The 22,908-nt window shown below is 39.9% G+C and overlaps 1 protein-coding gene across 2 annotated transcripts in view; it reads left to right on the top strand.

Annotated features, from left to right (window-relative positions):
- Positions 1-22,908, top strand: part of ZNF407 (zinc finger protein 407) — a 499,483-nt gene that overhangs the window by 299,140 nt on the left and 177,435 nt on the right. For both annotated transcript variants that reach the window (XM_075826495.1, XM_075826496.1), the window contains 2 exons: positions 15,146-15,312; positions 19,504-19,587. In XM_075826495.1, the coding sequence (XP_075682610.1) occupies positions 15,146-15,312; positions 19,504-19,587 (251 nt within the window). The remainder of the gene's footprint in view (positions 1-15,145; positions 15,313-19,503; positions 19,588-22,908) is intronic.

Raw genomic sequence — 22,908 nt, forward strand, 5'->3', positions numbered from 1 at the left:
TAAGACTCCGGTGCTGCAATGCAAGCCACCATCCTGCCCCACTACACATTCTGGCTAAAAGTGTTGCCCTCACCAAACCCTGATTTGTGCATCAGACTTCTGTATGTGGAGTCCTAACTCATCATTACATAGAACACGATTGTATTTTCTCCAAAGTCCAATGACTTTCACCACTTCAACTGACACCATTATGGATAATGATCTAAGATTTGTGTGTAGCTGCTCGGTTATAGAATTAATGAAACTCTAGGCAGTTTGGAACTCTGTAATGAGTATTTCAACTATGGACAGACAATTTACATGTGAAATATGCTTCAGCACTCGGTAACCTTTCTGGCTCTACAGGGGAGCAGGTTTTTCTCCTAGATGTTTCCCCTACTCATCAGGCCTAATTCACATGAGCATGTTTGATCCGTGATATACGGACTGGATGTCGGCTGCATTTCCCAGACCGAACACAGTGCAGGGAGCACTGCTCCGATCATCACAGTTATCTATGACGCTAGGTGTCCCTGCCTCCCCGCGGAACAACTGTCCCGTGGTGAAAACATGATTACAGTACGGGACAGTTGTCCCGCAGCGAGGCAGTGACTCCTGGCATCGTACATAACTATGATGCTAGGAGCCCGGCTCCCTGCACTGTGTTCGGTCTAGGAAATACTGCCGACATACGGTCCGTATATCACGGACCGAACACGCTCGTGTGTGGGAGGCCTAAACCACACTCGCCGGTGACCGGGACAACTTTTGCAGGGCAGAACTGTACCACACTGACTTGTTGGAAATGGGTAGCACATGTTTGTTGAAGGCCACTAAGCTCTTTGTAAAACGCCATTCATGTTTGTCGGTGGCGATTGCCTGGCTGTATGCTTGATTTGATGCGCCTGATAGCAATGGGTAAGAAATCGCAGAACCTACTATTAGGGTATAATGACACAGTGCGATTATTTTGTGGATATCACGATTTGACTGTATTATCTGAATAAAACCTGATAATGGGGGGACTCCTACTTTTGGCGATGTAGTATACATGATCTGTATATTCCCACAAGCCCCTGTTTTTGTTGGAAAGATTGCATTTATTATACGTTACTAGCTTAGCTCTCTTTATAATTCTTTATGCATAATTCCGCAAGTAAGCTTTCCTTCAAAATATTTGTCACATTTACAACTGTATGACTCTGCTGTACTGTCACATAAATAATAGATTCTAAACATTTATAGATGAGCTGAACGCTACTTTTAAGTGATGATTAGTGACATCAACATGACATTTGACACAATCAAAGCAGTCGTTCCAGAACACATCATATTGCTCACAATGCAGTGGCTTTTTGACACCTGCAGATGTGGAATATTCTTTGGCACTATTGAGACCCTTTCTACCAGCACTGTGATGAATCACAAAGTTTCTTCACCCACATACACTTTGTTTTAACCTTGTTGAATATCTTCATATTACTGTTAATCAGACCGTTATGTTTCTAAAGCTTTTACTGCTATTAAGAAGTATTATAATTTGGAATTTCCCGGTTAATTTGATGGATCAAGTGTGAGCACTTAGTAAAGAGGCTATTTTGTGCCATTTTAACTTGAAATCTCTGCCATGCTTGTGGTTCATAAAATTTAAACCATATGTTTGAATTTGCAGTGACATCTACATATTGTAGGGGATATTAGGGTAAAGGATGACATAGGAATGAGAAAAATGAAACCATGGAGTCTTACCCTATGTGCTTTCTACTAGGTTATCTAAAAGTCCGAATTTACTGTCAATCAAATTAAAAATATTGCATATGTTTCTCACACCCCTGTAAATCCAATCTTTTGTTCCTGCCATAGATATATTTGCTTTTCAATGGCATCCGTATAAAAGGAAAAAAAATGAAACTAAACATTGGGCTCTACATCCATGATTAAAAATTGCCCCTTTTGGTACTTTTTTTGCTTTATGAGCATGGTAGAATAGACCCTATGCCATCAGGACCAGATTCTGACACATGCAGGAATCCATAGGACATGTTGCTTACTATGAAGTGAAATATATCTCTAGGTTTTTCATTATCAGCCAGGCTCCCATATTATTTGTTAATAACAATAATCTCAAGTATAACAATCAAAGCATCGTTTTCCAGGGAAAGTGGAGATTCAATATAAGCAGCCATGAGACCTAAACCACCACAAGTCATTACAGATGCTCCCATATTGGTAAACTAAAGGGCACAATTGCACTGGCTAAATACCTTCCAGAAGTGGAGATTTGTGTGCTGCAAAATAAACAGGAAGAGAATACATGCAGGCTATGAGACGTGAGCAATATCATTTGTAGAACCTGTTTAAATGGGCAAATGGGTGCAGCGTGCTATAAGAGACGGCTCCTGTGTCTCTTATAAACGTAGTATAAAGAAAAGACAGAAATATTTCTCTGTGCTTTCCTCTTTATATCAAAATATATTTCATTCATAGAAAAAAATAGTATCGAAAGAACATACGATACTGTTGATCAAAAATATATAGCAAAAAGTTCTATCACCCATTGTGCCGTAGTCCGTTTAGAGGATCTGGTTAGATTTCTTCGGTTTCCAGGACTAGCAACAGAGACTTCACATGGAGGATGCGGTGGGTGTCTCACAACACCCGATGCGATGTTTCGGGGATACGCCCCCTTTCTCAATACTTTTCTATTTTTACATTTTAAGGTACTGGTATGTATTTATATGCCAGTACATTAGCCTGTGTACTGATAGTACACAGGCAGTTGTTAGGACATACCTAATTATGCCCTAACAACAGGAAATATGGTCAGACAGCTCTGGGGTCCTTCAATGGACCCTGGGCTGTCTGCCCATATATGGTATGTCCCTTGATTGTGTCACAGGGATTGCCTGTGACGCGATCAAATGGGTATTCCCGTTCTCATTTTTCCCTTGAATGCTGCGATCAGCTATGTAATACAGCCATTGCCCCGCTCCTGACAACAAGTTTGCATGCACGGTCAGCATGAGGTGATGCGGCCGGCACTGCACTAATGAGCGGCGGCGCCGACACTGAAAACAGAAGAACATAGGGGGGTTTTGCAGTGCGCCCGCCATGTTCTCGATCTTCAGTGCTCATAGAGCAGCACCGGCCGCACCACATCATGCTGACCACGCGCACGCACTTGTCAGGAGCGAGGCAATGGCCTTATAACACAGCCGAAGCCCCGCTCTAACTACATTCATGTGTTACAATACTGAGCTGTGCGGCCGCACAGCTTCATATCGAAATACATGAATTATCTGTATTGAACTGTTTGAGGGTGTACGTCATCTAAATAGTATTGATATTTTGATGCATCATGCAACTCTAGCCTAGATACCTCATACCAAAAGCATGCCACGTTTTCAAACATCACTGACTCCAAAAACACTACAAAAGTGCAATAAAAACTGGCAACAATCACTAAAAAGCCACTAAAAACGTGTCAAGAATCAACAAACAATTTTGTATGACTCAGCCGCTAAACTCCAGGCCAGCCGGTCCCTAAAGCTACAGTTTTTAGATCCTAACTAGGTAACTTTGTCCATAATGCCATTGCAGTCATGTGAAACGACGCAAGATAGCAATGAATAAGAAGAATTTCAAAGGTGAGTATATTAGAACCTTTTTAATATGGTGTCTTCAGTGAATTGGTTAGTCTTTGAAAACCTCTAATGAAGTGTCCTGGTACTAAGTTAGGCCGTTTAGAGGATGCAAATGCACCGCAACTAGTTCAGCTCTTATAGCGCATTGTCATAATTCAAATGAAACCTCTTCCTTTATTGAAAGTAAACTTCTATTTTGCTTTCCTACCCCGTTTTAAAGAGGCTCTGTCACCAGATTTTGCAACCCCTATCTCCTATTGCAGCAGATCGGCGCTGCAATGTAGATAAGAGTAACGTTTTTTTTTTGTTTTTTTAAACAAGCATTTTTGGCCAAGTTATGGCCATTTTTATATTTATGTAAATGAGGCTTTCTAAAGTACAACTGGGCGTGTTTAAAGTAAAAGTACAACTGGGCGTGTATTGTGTATGTACATCTGGGCGTGTTTACTTCTTTTACTAGCTGGGCGTTGTGTATAGAAGTGTATGATGCTGACGAATCGGCATCATCCACTTCTCTTCACAACGCCCAGCTTCTGGCAGTGCACAGACACACAGCGTGTTCTCGAGAGATCACGCTGTGACGTCACTTCCTGCCCCAGGTCCTGCATCGTGTCGGACGAGCGAGGACACATCGGCACCAGAGGCTACAGTTGATTCTGCAGCAGCATCGGTGTTTGCAGGTAAGTCGATGTAGCTACTTACCTGCTGATGCTGCTGCAGAATCAACTGTAGCCTCTGGTGCCGATGTGGCCGACACGATGCAAGACCTGGGGCAGGAAGTGAGTGACGTCACAGCGTGATCTCTCGAGAACACGCTGTGTCTGCACTGCCAGAAGCTGGGCGTTGTGAAGAGAAGTGGATGATACTTCTCGTCAGAATGCCCAGCTAGTAAAAGAAGTAAACACGCCCAGATGTACACACACAATACACGCCCAGTTGTACTTTTACTGTAAACACGCCCAGTTGGACTTTAGAAAGCCTCATTTACATAAATATAAAAATGGCCATAACTTGGCCAAAAATGCTCATTTTTAAAAAAAAAAAAACACGTTACTCTTATCTCCATTGCAGCGCCGATCTGCTGCAATAGGAGAAAGGGGTTGCAAAATCTGGTGACAGAGCCTCTTTAAAATGTGTTTTAGTAAAAGGTAATGAGGTGTATTTTCTTGCCGTGCACTTTATTTTACTGTTATCCGCTCTTTTTCGGGCCGCCATTGGGTCATGTGATCCCCATTCTAAGTCCCTAAATCCTACAGTGTCTGCTGTAGGGACCAGAAGTCTGTATCAGTGCAAGTCTATGGGAGCCTCGATGGGAGTCTCATTGGGAGACTGACCTCCAGTGCCTAAAGAAGACGCTGTAGGTTTTGGGTGGTCAGAGTGGGGATCACGTTACCCGGTCGCGGCCTGGAACAGAGTGGCTAACTGTCAAATAAAGCACCCGATAAGCCAATACATCTCACTACCTTTCTCTTAATACCATTTTCAAAAAGGGGCGGTGGAAGTTTTTTTTCTCGCCCGAGTTCTTCTTTAAGCCACTGTTTTTGCTTGGCTGCCTACAGTACAGTGTTGCAATGAGAATTGCCTTATAACTTTGACATTGACCATCATTCCCCTAATACAAATAGAGGATAGAGTCATTGTGAGAACGTTGGGCTCATTTATGTGTTGTCTGCGCCAGTTGTAAATACAGCGGTAGGAATAACTGCAGATTCAGGTCTTTCTTTCAGATCATTTGTTTTACATGGAAGGTGTATTGCCGCTCCCTCGGTTGTGTGGTCTTATGGATCTTTTTGAATGTTATCGTGAATGCTGATTTATGCCTGAAGGCATTTACTATTCCTGTCAAAGATACACTACCTTCAGGTTAATGTAAAGAACAAAGAATATTAATGTGTTCAACAGAACGAGCCTAGCGCACAAAGCAAGGACCATCCTCCAAACTTTACATGCAGGTGTGCTGCTGAAGCACAAATCATTGAGAAACAATGCCCTCAGTCATCGTGCCGGATGGTTATTACCAGCATAAGCATTTTTAGAGTGATTTTGCGATGCTAAATCAAACACGTGTGATGTAAAATAGATGTATGAATGCTATTTATATCCAAGTGTTAGGTCTTTCAAATCTGAAAATGATTGCGGGTTTGAAAATGAGGGGTATATTTTATCATTTATGATCCTGTAAAGCAGCACAGAAACAAATGCATATGAAGAGATAACATCCCTTTAACCTGATTATTTATTTTACGCAGGATTGACTCCAAATAAATACACACAGAAGCGACTAGATAGTGGGATTTATCTCAGGAATACAATTTCTGTCACAAATGTGAAATCTGAATAAAGTGCAGAGATAGGAACAGATAAGATGTATTTTTTCTTGTGATTTACTGGATTTTCCATGATCGCTCAGTGCAGGCGGGTTAAACACTTGCTTTACTTTTTAATAAAATGACACTGGGTTTCTAGTGGTGTGGTCCTCATAAAAGCATTCCAGTTAATGACTTTCTCAATATTCCTTTTATTTTTAACTAGCGTTTTACAAGGAGCATATATCATATTTATAATTGGGAATTATTTTCAATTTATTCTATTGCTAATGCTCTGTAAAACATATAGGGGTAGATGTCATTCCCTGCAAAGAGCTTAAAGTCCTTGTGCTTTTGCATTTATTATAAGGGAAACGGCAGTAATGCTCGGATATTAATATAATGTGCCCCCTACTGGCTTAATATTAAGGAAAAAAATACAATGCTGGGATGTCCATAGCAATAATGAAGTAGACTTTGAAGTACACTTACTTTGCTCAAGTTGTCATCAGCAGGGCAGTCAGGTCCCCCTCCCAAGGTGAGGAGGATTGTACGGAGTGGCATTAAAACATGCATTGTAATGAATGTAGATCAATTTGTAGAGATTAGTTTTTTTAGCTTTTGGAGTGTCCGTGGGAATTTGGGCCCATTCGGCCAAAAGAGCAGTTGTAAGGTCAGGCACTGATTTTTGACGAGAAGATGTGGCTTGCAATCAGCGTTCCAATTTATCTCAAAGGTGCAGGATGGGGGTTGAGGCCAGTGCTCTGTGCACTCAAGTTCCTCCACACCAAACTCATTACACCATGTCTTTATAGACCTTAATTTGTGCATCGGGCACAGCCATGGTGGAACAGAAAAGGGCCTTCCCAAAACTGTTCCCACAAAGTTGGAAGCATACAGTTGTGTAAACGGTCTTTGTACAATATAGCATTACATTACCCTTCACTAAAAATAATGGACCTAACTCAATCCTTGAAAAATAGCCCCAGACCATTATACCTTCTCCACCAACTTTTACAGTAGGCACTATGCATTCCAGTATGTAGCGTTCTCCTGGCATCTACAAACCCAGATTCATCCATCAGACTGTCAGGTAGTGAAACATGATTAATCACTCCAGAGAATACGTTTCCACTGCGCCAAAATCCAATGGAGGCTGCTTTAAGTCACTCCAGCTAATTCTTGACATTGCGGATGGTGAGCTTGTGTGCAAAATGTCACTGAAAAAGTCCGTGCTTACTGAGACAAGGGCAGGTTAAAACACCAGGTCCCAGAAGGATGCAGACAAGTCACAATGTTATATGGGAGGAGGTCGCTCAGGTTCAAAATACTGATAAACTCTCGCACCTACCATTTATGAGGAGAGGGGGCGCTGCTTAGTAATATCATTGCACACGGATAAGGCTTCTATAAGGGTGCCAGTCACACAGTTATGTGTAGTGCACCATGCTGGCTTACAGCCTATTGTTTACGCCCATACTATTAGAACACACCTTCTCCGTTCACCCCACAAAGTGCTGACACCCCATTCTTCCCCAACATCACAGGCTTAGACTGCATCCTGAACAAATTATAAACATGAGGAATTAGTTGATACTTTGGACAAAATATGCAAGCTCGCAGCCCGCGTCAATGTTTTTTTTATCGTTTTGTAAACCTTACACTAAAATCAAAAGCAAATCACTGAAAAGGAGATCGTATTTATAACGTATCACTGAAAAAGGCCACACTTACTGATACATGGGCAGGTTAAAACGCCTCAAGAATGGGAGCTGTGTGAGTGGATGCTCATCAGTATATTGCGCCTGTGCTACCTTCCCCTTATAGCATTGCTGCTGGGAATTGTTGTTTTAACCTGCCCTTGTATCAGTGTGATCTTGTGTGCAGCCTTTTGATCATGGAGATCCATTTACTGAAGCTCCTGACGCACAGTACTGAGGTCATTTCCAGAGACTATTTGGAACTCTGTAGTGAGGATTGGCGATTTTTACACCAATGGGCTTACGGAGGGAACCCCATCTATAGGGGTATATTACACCTGACTATACAGGTATATTACAACTGACTATACATCTATAGGGGTATATTACACCTGACTATACAGGTATATTACAGCTGACTATACATCTATAGGGGTATATTACACCTGACTACAGGTATATTACAGTAGACTGTACATCTATAGGGGTATATTACACCTGACTACAGGTATATTACAGTAGACTATACATCTATAGGGGTATATTACACCTGACTATACAGGTATATTACAGCTGACCATACATCTATAGGGGTATATTACACCTGAATATACAGGTATATTACAGCTGACTATACATCTATAGGGGTATATTACACATGACTATACAGGTATATTACAGCTGACTATACATCTATAGGGGTATACTACAGCTGACTATGTAGGTATATTACAGCTGACTATACATCAATAGGGGTATATTACACCTGACTATACAGGTATATTACAGCTGACCATACATCTATAGGGGTATATTACACCTGACTATACAGGTATATTACAGCTGACTATACATCTATAGGGGTATATTACACCTGACTATACAGGTATATTACAGCTGACTATACATCTATAGGGGTATATTACACCTGACTATACAGGTATATTACAGCTGACTATACATCTATAGGGGTATATTACACCTGACTATACAGGTATATTACAGCTGACTATACATAGATAGGGGTATACTACAGCTGACTATGTAGGTATATTACAGCTGACTATACATCTATAGGGGTATATTACACCTGACTATACAGGTATATTACAGCTGACTATACATCTATAGGGGTATATTACAGCTGACTATACATCTATAGGGGTATATTACAGCTGACTATACATCTATAGGGGTATATTACACCTGACTATACAGGTATATTACAGCTGACTATACATAGATAGGGGTATACTACAGCTGACTATGTAGGTATATTACAGCTGACTATACATCTATAGGGGTATATTACACCTGACTATACAGGTATATTACAGCTGACCATACATCTATAGGGGTATATTACACCTGACTATACAGGTATATTACAGCGGACTATACATCTATAGGGGTATACTACAGCTGACTATGTAGGTATATTACAGCTGACTGTACATCTATAGGGGTATATTACACCTGACTCTACAGGTATATTACAGCTGATTATACATCTATAGGGGTATACTACAGCTGACTATGTAGGTATATTACAGCTGACTATACATCTATAGGGGTATATTACACCTGACTATACAGGTATATTACAGCTGACCATACATATATAGGGGTATATTACACCTGACTACAGGTATATTACAGTAGACTATACATCTATAGGGGTATATTACACCTGACTATACAGGTATATTGCAGCTGACTATACATCTATAGGGGTATACTACAGCTGACTATGTAGGTATATTACAGCTGACTGTACATCTATAGGGGTATATTACACCTGACTATACAGGTATATTACAGCTGACCATACATCTATAGGCATATATTACACCTGACTATACAGGTATATTACAGCTGACTATACATCTATAGGGGTATATTACACCTGACTACAGGTATATTACAGTAGACTATACATCTATAGGGGTATATTACACCTGACTATACAGGTATATTATAGCTGACTATACATCTATAGGGGTATACTACAGCTGACTATGTAGGTATATTACAGCTGACTATACATCTATAGGGGTATATTACACCTGACTATACAGGTATATTACAGCTGACCATACATCTATAGGGGTATATTACACCTGACTATACAGGTATATTACAGCTGACTATACATCTATAGGGGTATATTACAGCTGGCTATACATCTATAGGGGTATACTACAGCTGACTATGTAGGTATACTACAGCTGACTATGTAGGTATATTACAGCTGACTATACATCTATAGGGGTATATTACACCTAACTATACAGGTATATTACAGCTGACCATACATCTATAGGAGTATATTACAGCAGACTATACAGGTATGTTACAGCTGACTATACATCTATAGGGGTATATTACAGCAGACTATACAGGTATGTTACATCTGACTATACATCTATAGGGGTATATTACAGCAGACTATACAGGTATGTTACAGCTGACTATACATCTATAGGGGTAAATTACAGCTGACTAGACATCTATAGGGGTATATTACAGCAGACTATACAGGTATGTTACATCTGACTATACATCTATAAGGGTATATTACAGCAGACTATACAGGTATGTTACAACTGATTATACATCTATAGTGGTATATTACAGCAGACTATACAGGTATGTCACATCTGACTACATCTATAGGGGTATATTACATCAGACTATACAGGTATGTTACAGCTGACTATACATCTATAGGGGTATATTACAGCAGACTATACAGGTATGTTACAACTGACTATACATCTATAGGGGTAAATTACAGCTGACTATACATCTATAGGGGTATATTACAGCTGAAAATCGCTGCTAATACTATTATGGTGCAGTGCAGAAAGTGGTTAATACACTAGACCATCAGCGATGCTGCCATTAGCCACTTCAACTATTTTGGGACATCAGGCATACTTGCATTAACCATTTCAGTAGCCTACACAGGGTTTTTACGATTAAGTCCTTCAACCATATAGACTATCCAAGATAAACCATATTAATCACTAAACCACCTTGGACAACCAGGTATATTTTATTAACCCCTAAGTCATCTCATCATATGCAATTTCCTAACAAATAATTATGTGTCTTATAATTCTGCGGAGGAATCTGTCTTAGACTTCTAACATTGCCAAATACATTGTCCAAGTAATTGAGCATCAGCCATACATAACTTAAAGCAGCAATCTCTTATTCTTTTGCAAAATCTGTATTGCAGATACGTTTTGAAATATATTAAGTCTGACAGAACCACCTTTATTCCACTTGTCCTAGGGTAACAAGGTGGCAATTTCTTTTCTCTCTACCTGATCGCATGTATTTTACAGAGTGCAAAGAAACACTGTAAAGCTTTACTACTGTGATATACAGTATGTGTCAATCATTTTTTAGAAGAATGACGACTCTCTGCAGGAGAGTTTAATTTTACCTCAGTAAGATACAGGTAACAGTGTGATGTGTCAGTTGCAACATAAATAAAATATAATCTATCTACATTTCTTTGGCATGCTTTGTTACTCTTAACCCATTCTTTGTTACTCTTGACCCTTTGACACGTCATTGAAGTCTGTATTACTATACTTAAAGGGCTTTTCCGTTCAAAGAAAGTTGTACTTAAAGGGGTTGCCCAGGCACGGAAAACTGATGATCTATCCACAGGATATGTCATCAGTATATGATCGGTGGGGGTCCGACACTCGGACTCCGCACCTATCAGCTGCTTCGGCTGCCTCCGTCACCGGATGTTGCACTGCATAGCGGCCATTCTGTAGAACAGCAACTCTGCTCCTATTCACTTCAGCCGCTATTCTGTGACCGGAGCTTATGGCATGGACATCCGGTGCCCAGAGGCATCTGGAGCAGCTGATTGGTGCACAGTCCGGATGTCGGACCCCCACCGATCATATACTGATGACTTATCCTGTGGATGTTTTTCTCCTCCCTTTGTTTACATGTTTTTCTCCTTCACTTATCCCCGATACATTATTACCTGATATTGGGTCTTAAACATATATATGCACCCTGCCTTCACACATCCACATAACATCATTTCTTTGTGTTCACCTTCACATATACAATGTCCCCATTATACAATTACAACAAATATTACCATCGTTCAGAATACCTGTATAACCAAAACTATAATTTCACTCTTTTTACTACTGGCAAGACGCTTCTTTTCATCTTAGCACGGTCTATATGACTATGCGTTCCACACTACCTTAGCAATGACACTGCTTGCATTCCAGAGACACATATTACGTCACTACGTACATTACGCTATGACACACACGCATGCGCATGCTCAACCATTTTACTTGAACGTAGACCTGCAGCCAATTTTGGCTAACTATCTGCCCAGCATATAATTCAGGTAACTACAACTGACCTCACACTCATCTCAGAGCGTCTGGCAGACGCCACATCATCATATTAGACCTTTCTTCCATACAGGTAATTGATCAGATAAAGGTTTTCCAATGAGTAGTTCTTTATTATTCTTATTTACTTCGTCTGTTCACATCACTACTGGTATTTTATGCTATGGTCCTGAGGGGCATTTTTCTAATGCCCCTCTGCCTTTTAAGCATGTACCATATTACAAAATCATATTTCTACCTATTTCATTCTATACATAATTATAACTCACATTTGTAACATTGATCTTACAGGTTGATACATTATTAACTTATTAATAATCTGATCTATTTATCTATTTTGAACCTCCATTTGCCTCACATTAATAGTAATTAATCCCATCATGTACCTCACATTAACCCAATGTTGCCCATTACAACTGTGAGCGAGGTACTTGATGGGATCACTTACTATAATGATTATAGTGTGCCTCAATGGGTTAATGTGTGAGGGAAATGATGTGGTTAATTCACACGGCTTTGTTCGGTGCGTGAGATACGGACCATATGTCGCCTGCTTTTCCTGGATCCAACATAGTCGCAGTAAGAGGGTGGAACGCTCCTCCTTCCTTTCTCTACTGCCACCAATGATAATCTGAGAATGTGAAAAAGGGGCAGGGAAAAGGTCACTGTAAGAAAAGAACATCGCGGGAGCTTTACACTGCGCGCGCGCCATGTTTTCTTCATTTATTGCAATACTAAGCTGCGTGGCCACACAGCTTCGTATCGAAATACATAAATTGACGGTATTGAACCGTTTGCCCCTGCATAGCATCGTAATGGCATCCATAATACACAAGGCATACACAAGATCCTCTACATTATTCTTTAATAATAGTCTATGCTGCACTATATAAGCAAGAAAATTGCTGAAGTGCTTCTTTAATTTAAAGGGAACCTGTCACCAGCATTTCACCTATTAAACCAGCAATACCTGGTGGTAGTGGGTGAAAAATCATTTCTATATAACCTATAATTGTCTTCTTAGTCGGCTCTGTAGCTTTAGTATTCAGCTTTTTAGTGTTCCCACACCGTATGCTAATGAGCATAAAAGAGTCAAATCTTCGCTTGAAAAGAGTCAAATCTTCATTCCTCAAGTCTTTCAGAGTTTACCCCGCCTCCTTATTTTTGATTGACAGCTCCTCGTCTTCCCCCAGCACACAAAATCCCGCGCTTGTGCATTGATGTCCTCTTCTGGGGTGTGCGCACAAAGGGACATCGGATTATTACGATAAAAGGCGCAAAATGTTTGCAGACCGTTATTTACAGTCGGCGGAGGAGTTTAGGAGAGGGGGTAACGGCAATGAACTCTTTATAGCAGTGGCCAGTGAGGGATAAGTAACGTTCTATAGGTGAAATGCTGGTGAAAGATTCCCTTTAAGTTTTTGACACGTTGCTTCTTGTAGTATCTGAGGGTCATCTTCCTACATTAACGTTGCCAGTAACAAACAACAACATCAATGTCCCACAAAAGGGGCAGCTTGAGCAATTATTTAAAAAATGTAAATGAATTGACAGCCATAACAGTACATGGGTGATTTCAATGTTATTCTGGCCTTTTGTGATAGATACATAGACAGTGAAACAGAACAGAGACATTGTAAAGTGATTTAGCAAAAATCCATTAAACAAAATGTTGTTATAAGAGTCACACTTTTTGGATACATGTGATTCCTGAAGTGGGATAATGGTTGTGCAGATGTTTTGTATTTTCTAAAGGTTTTTTTTAACAATATATAGCAAAAAGTATGTGGACTCTTCTAATTTGTGGATTCTGCATTTAAGCCACACATATTGCTACCACTTGCATAAAATCAAGCACATAATCATTCAGTGACCATAGACAAATACTAGCAGAAGAGCTCCGTGACTTTCAGAGCGAAGTTGCATTGGCCAACATGCATTGTGCCAACTGTTGAAAAGGAAAGATATTTGTTGGTAGCTGCCTTTCATGGTTCGGGCTGGGCCCTTAGCCCTTGTTCTCATAGTGGCATAGCTTAACCAATGCAGAGCCACTTCAAAAACCCTTTTCATTATTTTTGGGTTTCTGTCAGCGCCATGCTTTATTACCCAACCTCACTAAAATTGTTGTGGGTGAGTGGGCACAAATTGCTGGACCTACGTATGTTACTCTACCCAGAAGTGTGATAGATATTAGAGGGATAAATATGGAGGGGGTTGCATATTGATACCCATGTGTTTTGAATGCGATGTCCAGCAGAACAAATGAATGCAATGTAATTTTGCAGTATATGTTTGTATGATAAGTAAGAATGTCTTCTCATTTTTTTTAATGCTATATTTCTATTTTTCTGTATAGATGTATGTGTTTGTGTAAATGTGTGCTTAATGAATAGAAACATGCCTGTGTACATTTCCATTTTAGTTATATACACTGACTCCGTTATAATGGAGAGATGTCGGACTGGAAACACTGAACGGTGTTCTTAATGTTCTCAGTTTGCAGTATTGTAGTCGTAGTAGTGATAGTCTCGTTTACTTGCATTTGCCAACAATTTGTTCGGGTTCTGATGGTCTATTTAAAGGACTTTCAATGAACTGCACTACATTGCTCACCCCCCTCCCCATGACAGAAGGGTTAAACGTGGCAGCGTAGCAAAGATGTATTTCAGCACAGTACAGTATTTAGCACCACTTGGCTGTCGGAGCGCTCTTGAACAGATAGCTTTTCATTTAGCCTTTGCTCTGACAGCACATGCCCTGGATAAGTGGTATAGGTCTGTACAGGTGAAATCTATTCTCACATTTGCCTCAGGGGCGACTGGACTGTAACAGAATTTTTCAAACCCGTTGGGCCCAACCGCAAAGCGGAGAATAAATGGCTGACGTGCCAGGCCTCGACAGAAAAATCAATGCCTGGTTATACAGACATGACAGACTTAGGCTGCAATACTCCTCAGTAAAGGCGCTGCATTTAGCATGGTTGAGCTCGTAAAAGTCTTCTCTCTTTTCTGGCTTAGAAATGTCTGTTGATATAAGAATATAAGAATTTTTGTGTATGCCTTCGTCTCACGCCTTCCTTTTGTGTTACCTTGTTTTTTTTATTCATATAGGAAATTTGCCTGCAACCTCTGTGATAGAAGTTTTCGAGAGAGATGGGCCCTGAACAACCACATGAAGCTGCACACAGGCGAAAAACCATTTAAATGTACCTGGCCTACATGCCATTATTCTTTCCTCACGGCCTCTGCCATGAAAGATCATTACAGGACTCACACAGGTCTGTTAGAAATGATGTCTTCATTATCTTCCTGGTTATATATAAAACTCATTTATGGGCTAGTAATACTTTTGTTTTTTTTAATTAAAGCAAAGATATTTTAACAAACACCATTAACATAAACATTGAGAGCCGACATTGTCCACTTCGAAACATCCCCTTGTATTTCGAGATGCTGTAAATGAAAATTGAATCTTTATGGTTCCTTATTTTAGTCTGGGAGATAAATGTTCTCGTCTCGCTTTCTTACCGTGGCTACAATATTGCTACCTCCTCCTGTACTTTGCTTGTATTCGTCTCCCTCTGGTCCATTTGTTATAACCTGTTTTTTTTTTAATTGTATGAATTATTGTTTGTCAGGTCACCTCATATTACAATATTTTATTTTTTTTCACCCTGAATGCTATTATGATTTTTTATTTATTTTTTCGTTTTTTTTTAGCTATTGAGTTCATCATGGTGTCATTTGTATCCTAGGTTATTTAGTCATTCCCCGTTTCCACTGTCCTCTATGTAGTCAGGAAATTGTTAACATCTGCTTCACTCCCTGTACATTCTACAGTATAATTAAAAAGAATGAATGAAACAAAAATGGCCCAATCATTGCACTGGGATCCAGATGTTCACCTAGGTGAAGATTCTAGGTTAAAAAGTTCTTTATTGAGAAATATCCCAAGCAGTTGGTGGGAGGCCGGGTCTATTTAGCTCCTCTGTCAAGGGTGTTGACGATTTAAGGTCTCCAGCTTGCCCTGAGAGATCACTTATATCGAACCGCAGATGAAAAGCCAGTGCAGATGTAATTTATCGTCGGTGTTTCCTTCTAAAGAATAATTGTGGAGACTTGGTTAGATCAATAATATAGATTTTTGTTGTTAGGTCTTGTAGTCTGCACCATAATGAGAGAGAGGGGACAGTGGCTGTTTTCTAATAGGATATAAAGGATTGGTTTCCGTGTCTTTCTGCATTTGAATGCAAAATGGCACACTTGAAACTAATTCAAGATGTTAAGAAAAAATCCACTTTCCATCCTGTCTGTGCCATCATGTAAACGTTCTATGTGGTTACCTAAAGCAATTATTCATTTTGTCTGTCCAAGAAATTTTAAGGTTACAAGTGTCGGCAGTGTAATAAAAGTACTCACAACTAGCCAAAAGCAATCTCTGTCTCAAAGTCCGGACTCTTTTAGAAGCAGTAGTGTTTTTCAGATCTTCTATAAAGTATAGCTAAGACAAGGCTTGTGACTTCCATGAAGTTTGGTGAGCATTTTAACCAGGATTTTCGTGGAGGTTTCAAGAACCGGTGTCAAATTGTCGACGCTACGGAGTAGCCTCAAAGCGGCTTCTCAGGTCTTGTTTTCCATTTTGCCAGGATGCTATAGTTTTATTTAGCATTTGATCTTTTAACTATGAAACTAAGAACAATTGCAATGGTGATTCCTGAAACGCACATTCAGTAGAAAGAAGTGTCTGCTTCTCATCAAAACTATTGGGGAAATGTATTAACCAGTGGACCCAGAGAGAGTATTCATTTCAGTTTTGTCTTTTACACCATCATTTTAGATGTATGGACTTTGTTTGTTTTTTTTAACTACCCCAATCACCATGTTTAAAAAAGACCTATGCGAACTAGTACCATATCTTACTGAGCAAATGTTTTTAACAATCCGGTTCAATGATGGGAAAATATTAGAGCCACTAGGAATGTTACCTCTTATAACAGGTAATTGGAGTTAGGTTTTCAAAGTCCCTCATAATACATCTTTATAGAGGTTGGCCCTCAGTTTTTCTAATGCAGTGCTTCTAGTCCTATGCATAGACAGAGGTAAACTATACATTTTTGGCTGTTTGCTGCTGCCACTAGGGGGAGTTTTGGAGCTTACTGCATACTGCTTTATTATCATCGAGTTGCTGTTATAAATTTAAAGGGGTTTTTCCCCCTATGGACAGTTATTACCTACATTATCGACAAAATAGGTGATAAATGTATGATCACGGGGTCCCCAGCGATCATACATTGATCACCTATCCTGTGGATACATGATAAATGTCCTATATTTGAAATCCCTTTAATTGTATAACAGCATGTTTCCCAGGCAGCTGGAATTTTATCATATAAAAATTTTCTATGCAATATTCTTAGAGCTTTGAATCCGCACTGAATTTTGGACCTATTTCGATGAAAAATAAATAAATAAATTAGGTTCAAAGGAGGACATAGACGTTATAATAACCATTTGGCGTCCGACCATATAGATGATTGTTTCAATGAAAATGAACCTAGGTTTCTGACCTATATAAGTATGGTCAGATTGGTGACAGATCTTTACGTCAGTGGCCTACATTATTCCACAACCTGCAATAATTTTCCTATATCACTGTAATTTCGGAGTACACGTGAGAAAATGCATCCTTCATGTAGAATTCCGTGAGAATGAGCTCTACTGAACTCCTTGTAAGTTGTATAGCATCAACTTTTCATGAGAAGAAATAATGTGAATAGCGTTTTTACCGAGGGTTCCCGTATTTTTTATTTCATGAATAGTTCAATCTGCAGCGCTAGGTTTGCCGTTAAAAATACCAGAATCCTCACAGAAACCGACGGACCGCATTATAAACAAAGAGGACCATCAGGATTTGATTTTGACACTGGATCCAGCATAGCTATAATGGCTCTATTAAGAAAGGAAACCATGACACTAATGTGAACAGAGCCTTAAAGGGAAAGTACGCCTTCACAACCATTTTGTTTTTTCATTCCTCCAGTGCATCGAAAATTAAAAACTGATACAGTTTGGTGAACAGGGAAACCGATATATAAATACCTTGCCTTCTCTCCGTAGCATATTGACATTATGGCCACTTTCACACGGCGGTATTTTGGTCGGTATTTTGCATCCGTATTTGTAAACCAAAACTAAGGAAAAGGTGCAAATCTTTCCATTACACGTTTCCTCTGTGTAGGTTTGACTGAAGACTGATGTTAAATACTGACCTAAATACTGCCGCATAAAAGTGGCCTTTTGACTTCTACATTTTAAAAATGTCACAGAGAAAGTTGTATACATTTGTATGACATCCATATATTTCCCTGAATCCTGTATGTAAAGTTCACAGCGTTCTGGTCTTATTTTATATATCATGAACATTGTTATTTTTGTCTTAACAAATAAACACAAATCATAGAATAGAATTTATATACAAACATTATCCAAACTTTCCAATGAATAAATGGATTTGAATTCCATTCCCTAAATTGCTCAGTTTTTCCAATGCCATTCATTACTACGAATAAAACCAATACCTTTTATTATATAAGCCTACGTACTGTGCAGCATAGCTTGAGTTTTATCACACTTCATTGGTAATGTATCATATTGCTGAGTAAACATCCCATAGGTTTATCCACAGCTTTTCATGATATTACAGAGTGCTAAATGACAAACTCTACTCTGCTGCATCTAGATGACTGTTTAGGCTCAGCATCTATCCAATTGAACCACAGCTTAGGATTTAACATCCATCTGACGTTCCTTACTGATATAGAATCATCTTTCGTTAAATTATTGTCGTTCAGTGGTGTAAACTAGAGAACCACCTACACCTCTATCTCTCTCCTACTACCTAGTGTTACAATAAATACTACAAGTTGTGTTTGTTTTCTTTTAGTGCTCCATATACAAATCATTCTGATTGAGAAGACATAAAAGGCATTTATTTTGCTTGCTAACACAAAAACTAAATGTAATAATATACACAAACATAGAATGTGAGTAAATGCATAATGTAATTGTATAATATGTACTCGTATTGTACATTTTAGACAATATTTAGTGTGCTAAGAAAGGCCAGATGTATGGGAATTGTAAAAAAAAAAAATCAGGATATGCATAAAAACTGTTCAAGTGCATAAAGCAGCCCCATCTGGAAGGCATCTAACAGAAATGAAGTTGTACAAAACCATTCCATTGATAATAAAGCTAATTTTTATGGGTCTGACAAGTATGTAATTATGTTCAGTGGTGCTTTTCAGATTTTATCACAGTCAATAAACCGCAGTGGTAATTTCATTCCCATTTGACATATTTACATGGAAACATTTGATTGGAGGAATTAGTAACCCTGAAAGCCTTGATAGATATGTTTTAACGATCTGTGACCTCTACAATCCCACATCTGTTTATTGTTGCAACAGGCGAGAAGTCGTTCTTGTGCGACCTTTGTGGCTTTGCTGGTGGGACACGTCACGCCCTTACGAAGCATCGGAGGCAGCATACAGGTTGGTCATCTCATCCAAACTACATAACATTCATAACTAAAGGAAGATATTCTCTGTATTTTAGTTCCTGTTATCCTCTAACAAGGTTTTAAAACTGCAATCAATGCAAAAAAAAATCCTTTTACTCAATATTGATAAACATTAAGTTATAATTAACCCCTACAACAGATCTGCAGATACAGTCTATAATGTAGAAGCTGTAGATCCAGCTGTTATTATAAAGCAGACCTTTACCGTATCAGTAGAGTAATCCCTTATACAGGTCTTGCAGGGTCTCATAATGTCACAGAACTTTTTATTGAACTGGGCATATTTAAGGATACAAGTGCCAATTTTGACGAAATTTTTATCTAAAGAAGTATGTGCATTTGTTACAGTAGAGTGTTAAAACTTCCATTGCTTTCATGATCTCTAATTATTGTCTTGCTTATTTTATGTACATAAAGATGTTTTCTGCACTAAACACATTTTGTTAATTTTGATTCTGAGTATTTATTTGCTGTTTTAAACATTTTTATTTATAAATGAATGTACAAATTGGCTAATGAATATAGCTTAAAAAAGTTGACAGGCTTAAGCCCTGTTCACATCACGTTTGTGATGTACGTTTAGAGTGTACACCAGGAAAGTTCCCGGGGGAAATATGCTAAACGTGTCTTTTAATAGTGTCTCTAAATAGTGTTCTTTTAGCCTTGTATAGCGCAGTATATGTGAGTATAGCACAAGAAAAGTATGGAATAGCGTAGTAGAATACAACGGAATCCCATAAAAACTTATAATGTGCGGTTTATAATCTTATAAACGTGGGAGCCTATGTGTGAGGAATGCTACTGTATGTTATCCTTCACACGCATCTGTTTAACCATTGAACTGTTAATGACATACAGTGAAGGAAATAAGTATTTGATCCCTTGCTGATTTTGTACGTTTGCCCACTGTCAAAGACATGAACAGTCTAGAATTTTTAGGCTAGGTTAATTTTACCAGTGAGAGATAGATTATATTTAAAAAAAAAAAAAAAATCACATTGTCAAAATTATATATATTTATTTGCATTGTGCACAGAGAAATAAGTATTTTATCCCTTTGGCAAACAAGACTTAATACTTGGTGGCAAAACCCTTGTTGGCAAGCACAGCAGTCAGACGTTTTTTGTAGTTGATGATGAGGTTTGCACACATGTTAGATGGAATTTTGGCCCACTCCTCTTTGCAGAACATCTGTAAATCATTAAGATTTAGAGGCTGTCACTTGGAAACTCGGATCTTCAGCTCCCTCCATAAGTTTTCGATGGGATTCAGGTCTGGAGACTGGCTAGGCCACTCCATGACCTTAATGTGCTTCTTTTTGAGCCACTCCTTTGTTGCCTTGTCTGTATGTTTCGGGTCATTGTCGTGCTGGAAGACCCAGCCACGAGCCATTTTTAATGTCCTGGTGGAGGGAAGGAGGTTGTCACTCAGGATTTGACGGTACATGGCTCCATCCATTCTCCCATTGATGCGGTGAAGTAGTCCTGTGCACTTAGCAGAGAAACACCCCCAAAACATAATGTTTCCACCTCCATGCTTGACAGTGGGGACGGTGTTCTTTGGGTCATAGGCAGCATTTTTCTTCCTCCAAACACGGCGAGTTGTGATGCCAAAGAGCTACATTTTAGTCTCATCTGACCACAGTACCTTCTCCCAATCACTCTCAGAATCATCCAGATGTTCATTTGCAAACTTCAGACGGGCCTGTACATGTGCTTTCTTGAGCAGGGGGACCTTGCGGGCACTGCAGGATTTTAATCCATTACGGCGTAATGTTTTACCAATGGTTTTCTTGGTGACTGTGATCCCAGCTGCCTTGAGATCATTAACAAGTTCCCCCCGTGTAGTTTTCGGCTGAGCTCTCACCTTCCTCAGGATCAAGGATACCCCACGAGGTGAGATTTTGCATGGAGCCCCAGATCGATGTCGATTGACAGTCATTTTGTATGTCTTCCATTTTCTTAGGGCATGACCACACGTGGCGGATTTCCTCCGCAACTGTCCGCATCAATGCCGCACAGAATCTGCGTTGCAGATTCTGCTGCGGATCTGCACAAAATGTGCAGTACATTGATGCGGACTAGCTGCTGCGGACTGCGGGAAAAGTGCTTTCCTTCTCCCTATCAGTGCAGGATAGAGAGAAGGGACAGCACTTTCCCTAGTGAAAGTAAACGATTTTCATACTTACCGGCCGTTGTCTTGGTGACGCGTCCCTCTTTCGGCATCCAGCCCGACCTCCCTGGATGACGCGCCAGTCCATGTGACCGCTGCAGCCTGTGCTTGGCCTGTGATTGGCTGCAGCCGTCACTTAGACTGAAACGTCATCCTGGGAGGCCGGACTGGAGACAGACGCAGGGAGTTCTCGGTAAGTATGAACTTATATATTTTTTAACAGATACATGTATGTTGGGATCGGTAGTCACTGTCCCGGGTGCAGAAACAGTTACTGCCGATCGCTTAACTCTTTCAGCACCCTGGACAGTGACTATTTACTGACGTCTCCTAGCAACGCTCCCGTCATTACGGGAGCCCCATTGACTTCCTCAGTCTGGCTGTAGACCTAGAAATACATAGGTCCAGCCAGAATGAAGAAATGTCATGGTAGTAAAACCAATACGCTCCGCAGCACACATAAGATCTGCGGACTTCATTGCGGAATTTTGACTCTCCATTGAAGTCAATGGAGAAATTCCGCAATGAGTCCGCCACTGCTCCGCAACAGACAGAGCATGCTGCGGACACCAAATTCCGCTCCGCAGCCTATGCTCCGCAGCGGAATTTTACGCCTCGTCTAAACGAACACTGCTAAATTAAAGTGTAAGTCAATGGACAAACGGCACCGCTGCGGATTAACGCTGCGGAGTGTCCGCAGCGGAATTTAAGTGAAATTCCGCCACGTGTGAACCCAGCCTTACTATTGCACCAACAGTTGTCTCCTTCTCACCCAGCGTCTTACTTATGGTTTTGTAGCCCCTTCCAGCCTTGTGCAGGTCTATGATCTTGTCCCTGACATCCTTAGAAAGCTCTTTGGTCTTGCCCATGTTGTAGAGGTTAGAGTCAGACTGATTAATTGAGTCTGTGGACAGGAGTCTTTTATACAGGTGACCATGTAAGAGCTGTCTATAATGCAGGCACCAAGTTGATTTGGAGCGTGTAACTGGTCTGGAGGAGGCTGAACTCTTAATGGTTGGTAGGGGATCAAATACTTATTTCTCTGTGCACAATGCAAATAAATATATAGAATTTTGACAATATGATTTTCTTTTTTTTTTTTTTTTTTATATAATCGATC

This window comes from Rhinoderma darwinii, chromosome 5 (assembly GCF_050947455.1).
Source record: "Rhinoderma darwinii isolate aRhiDar2 chromosome 5, aRhiDar2.hap1, whole genome shotgun sequence".
In the NCBI taxonomy this organism is placed as follows: Eukaryota; Metazoa; Chordata; class Amphibia; order Anura; family Rhinodermatidae; genus Rhinoderma; species Rhinoderma darwinii.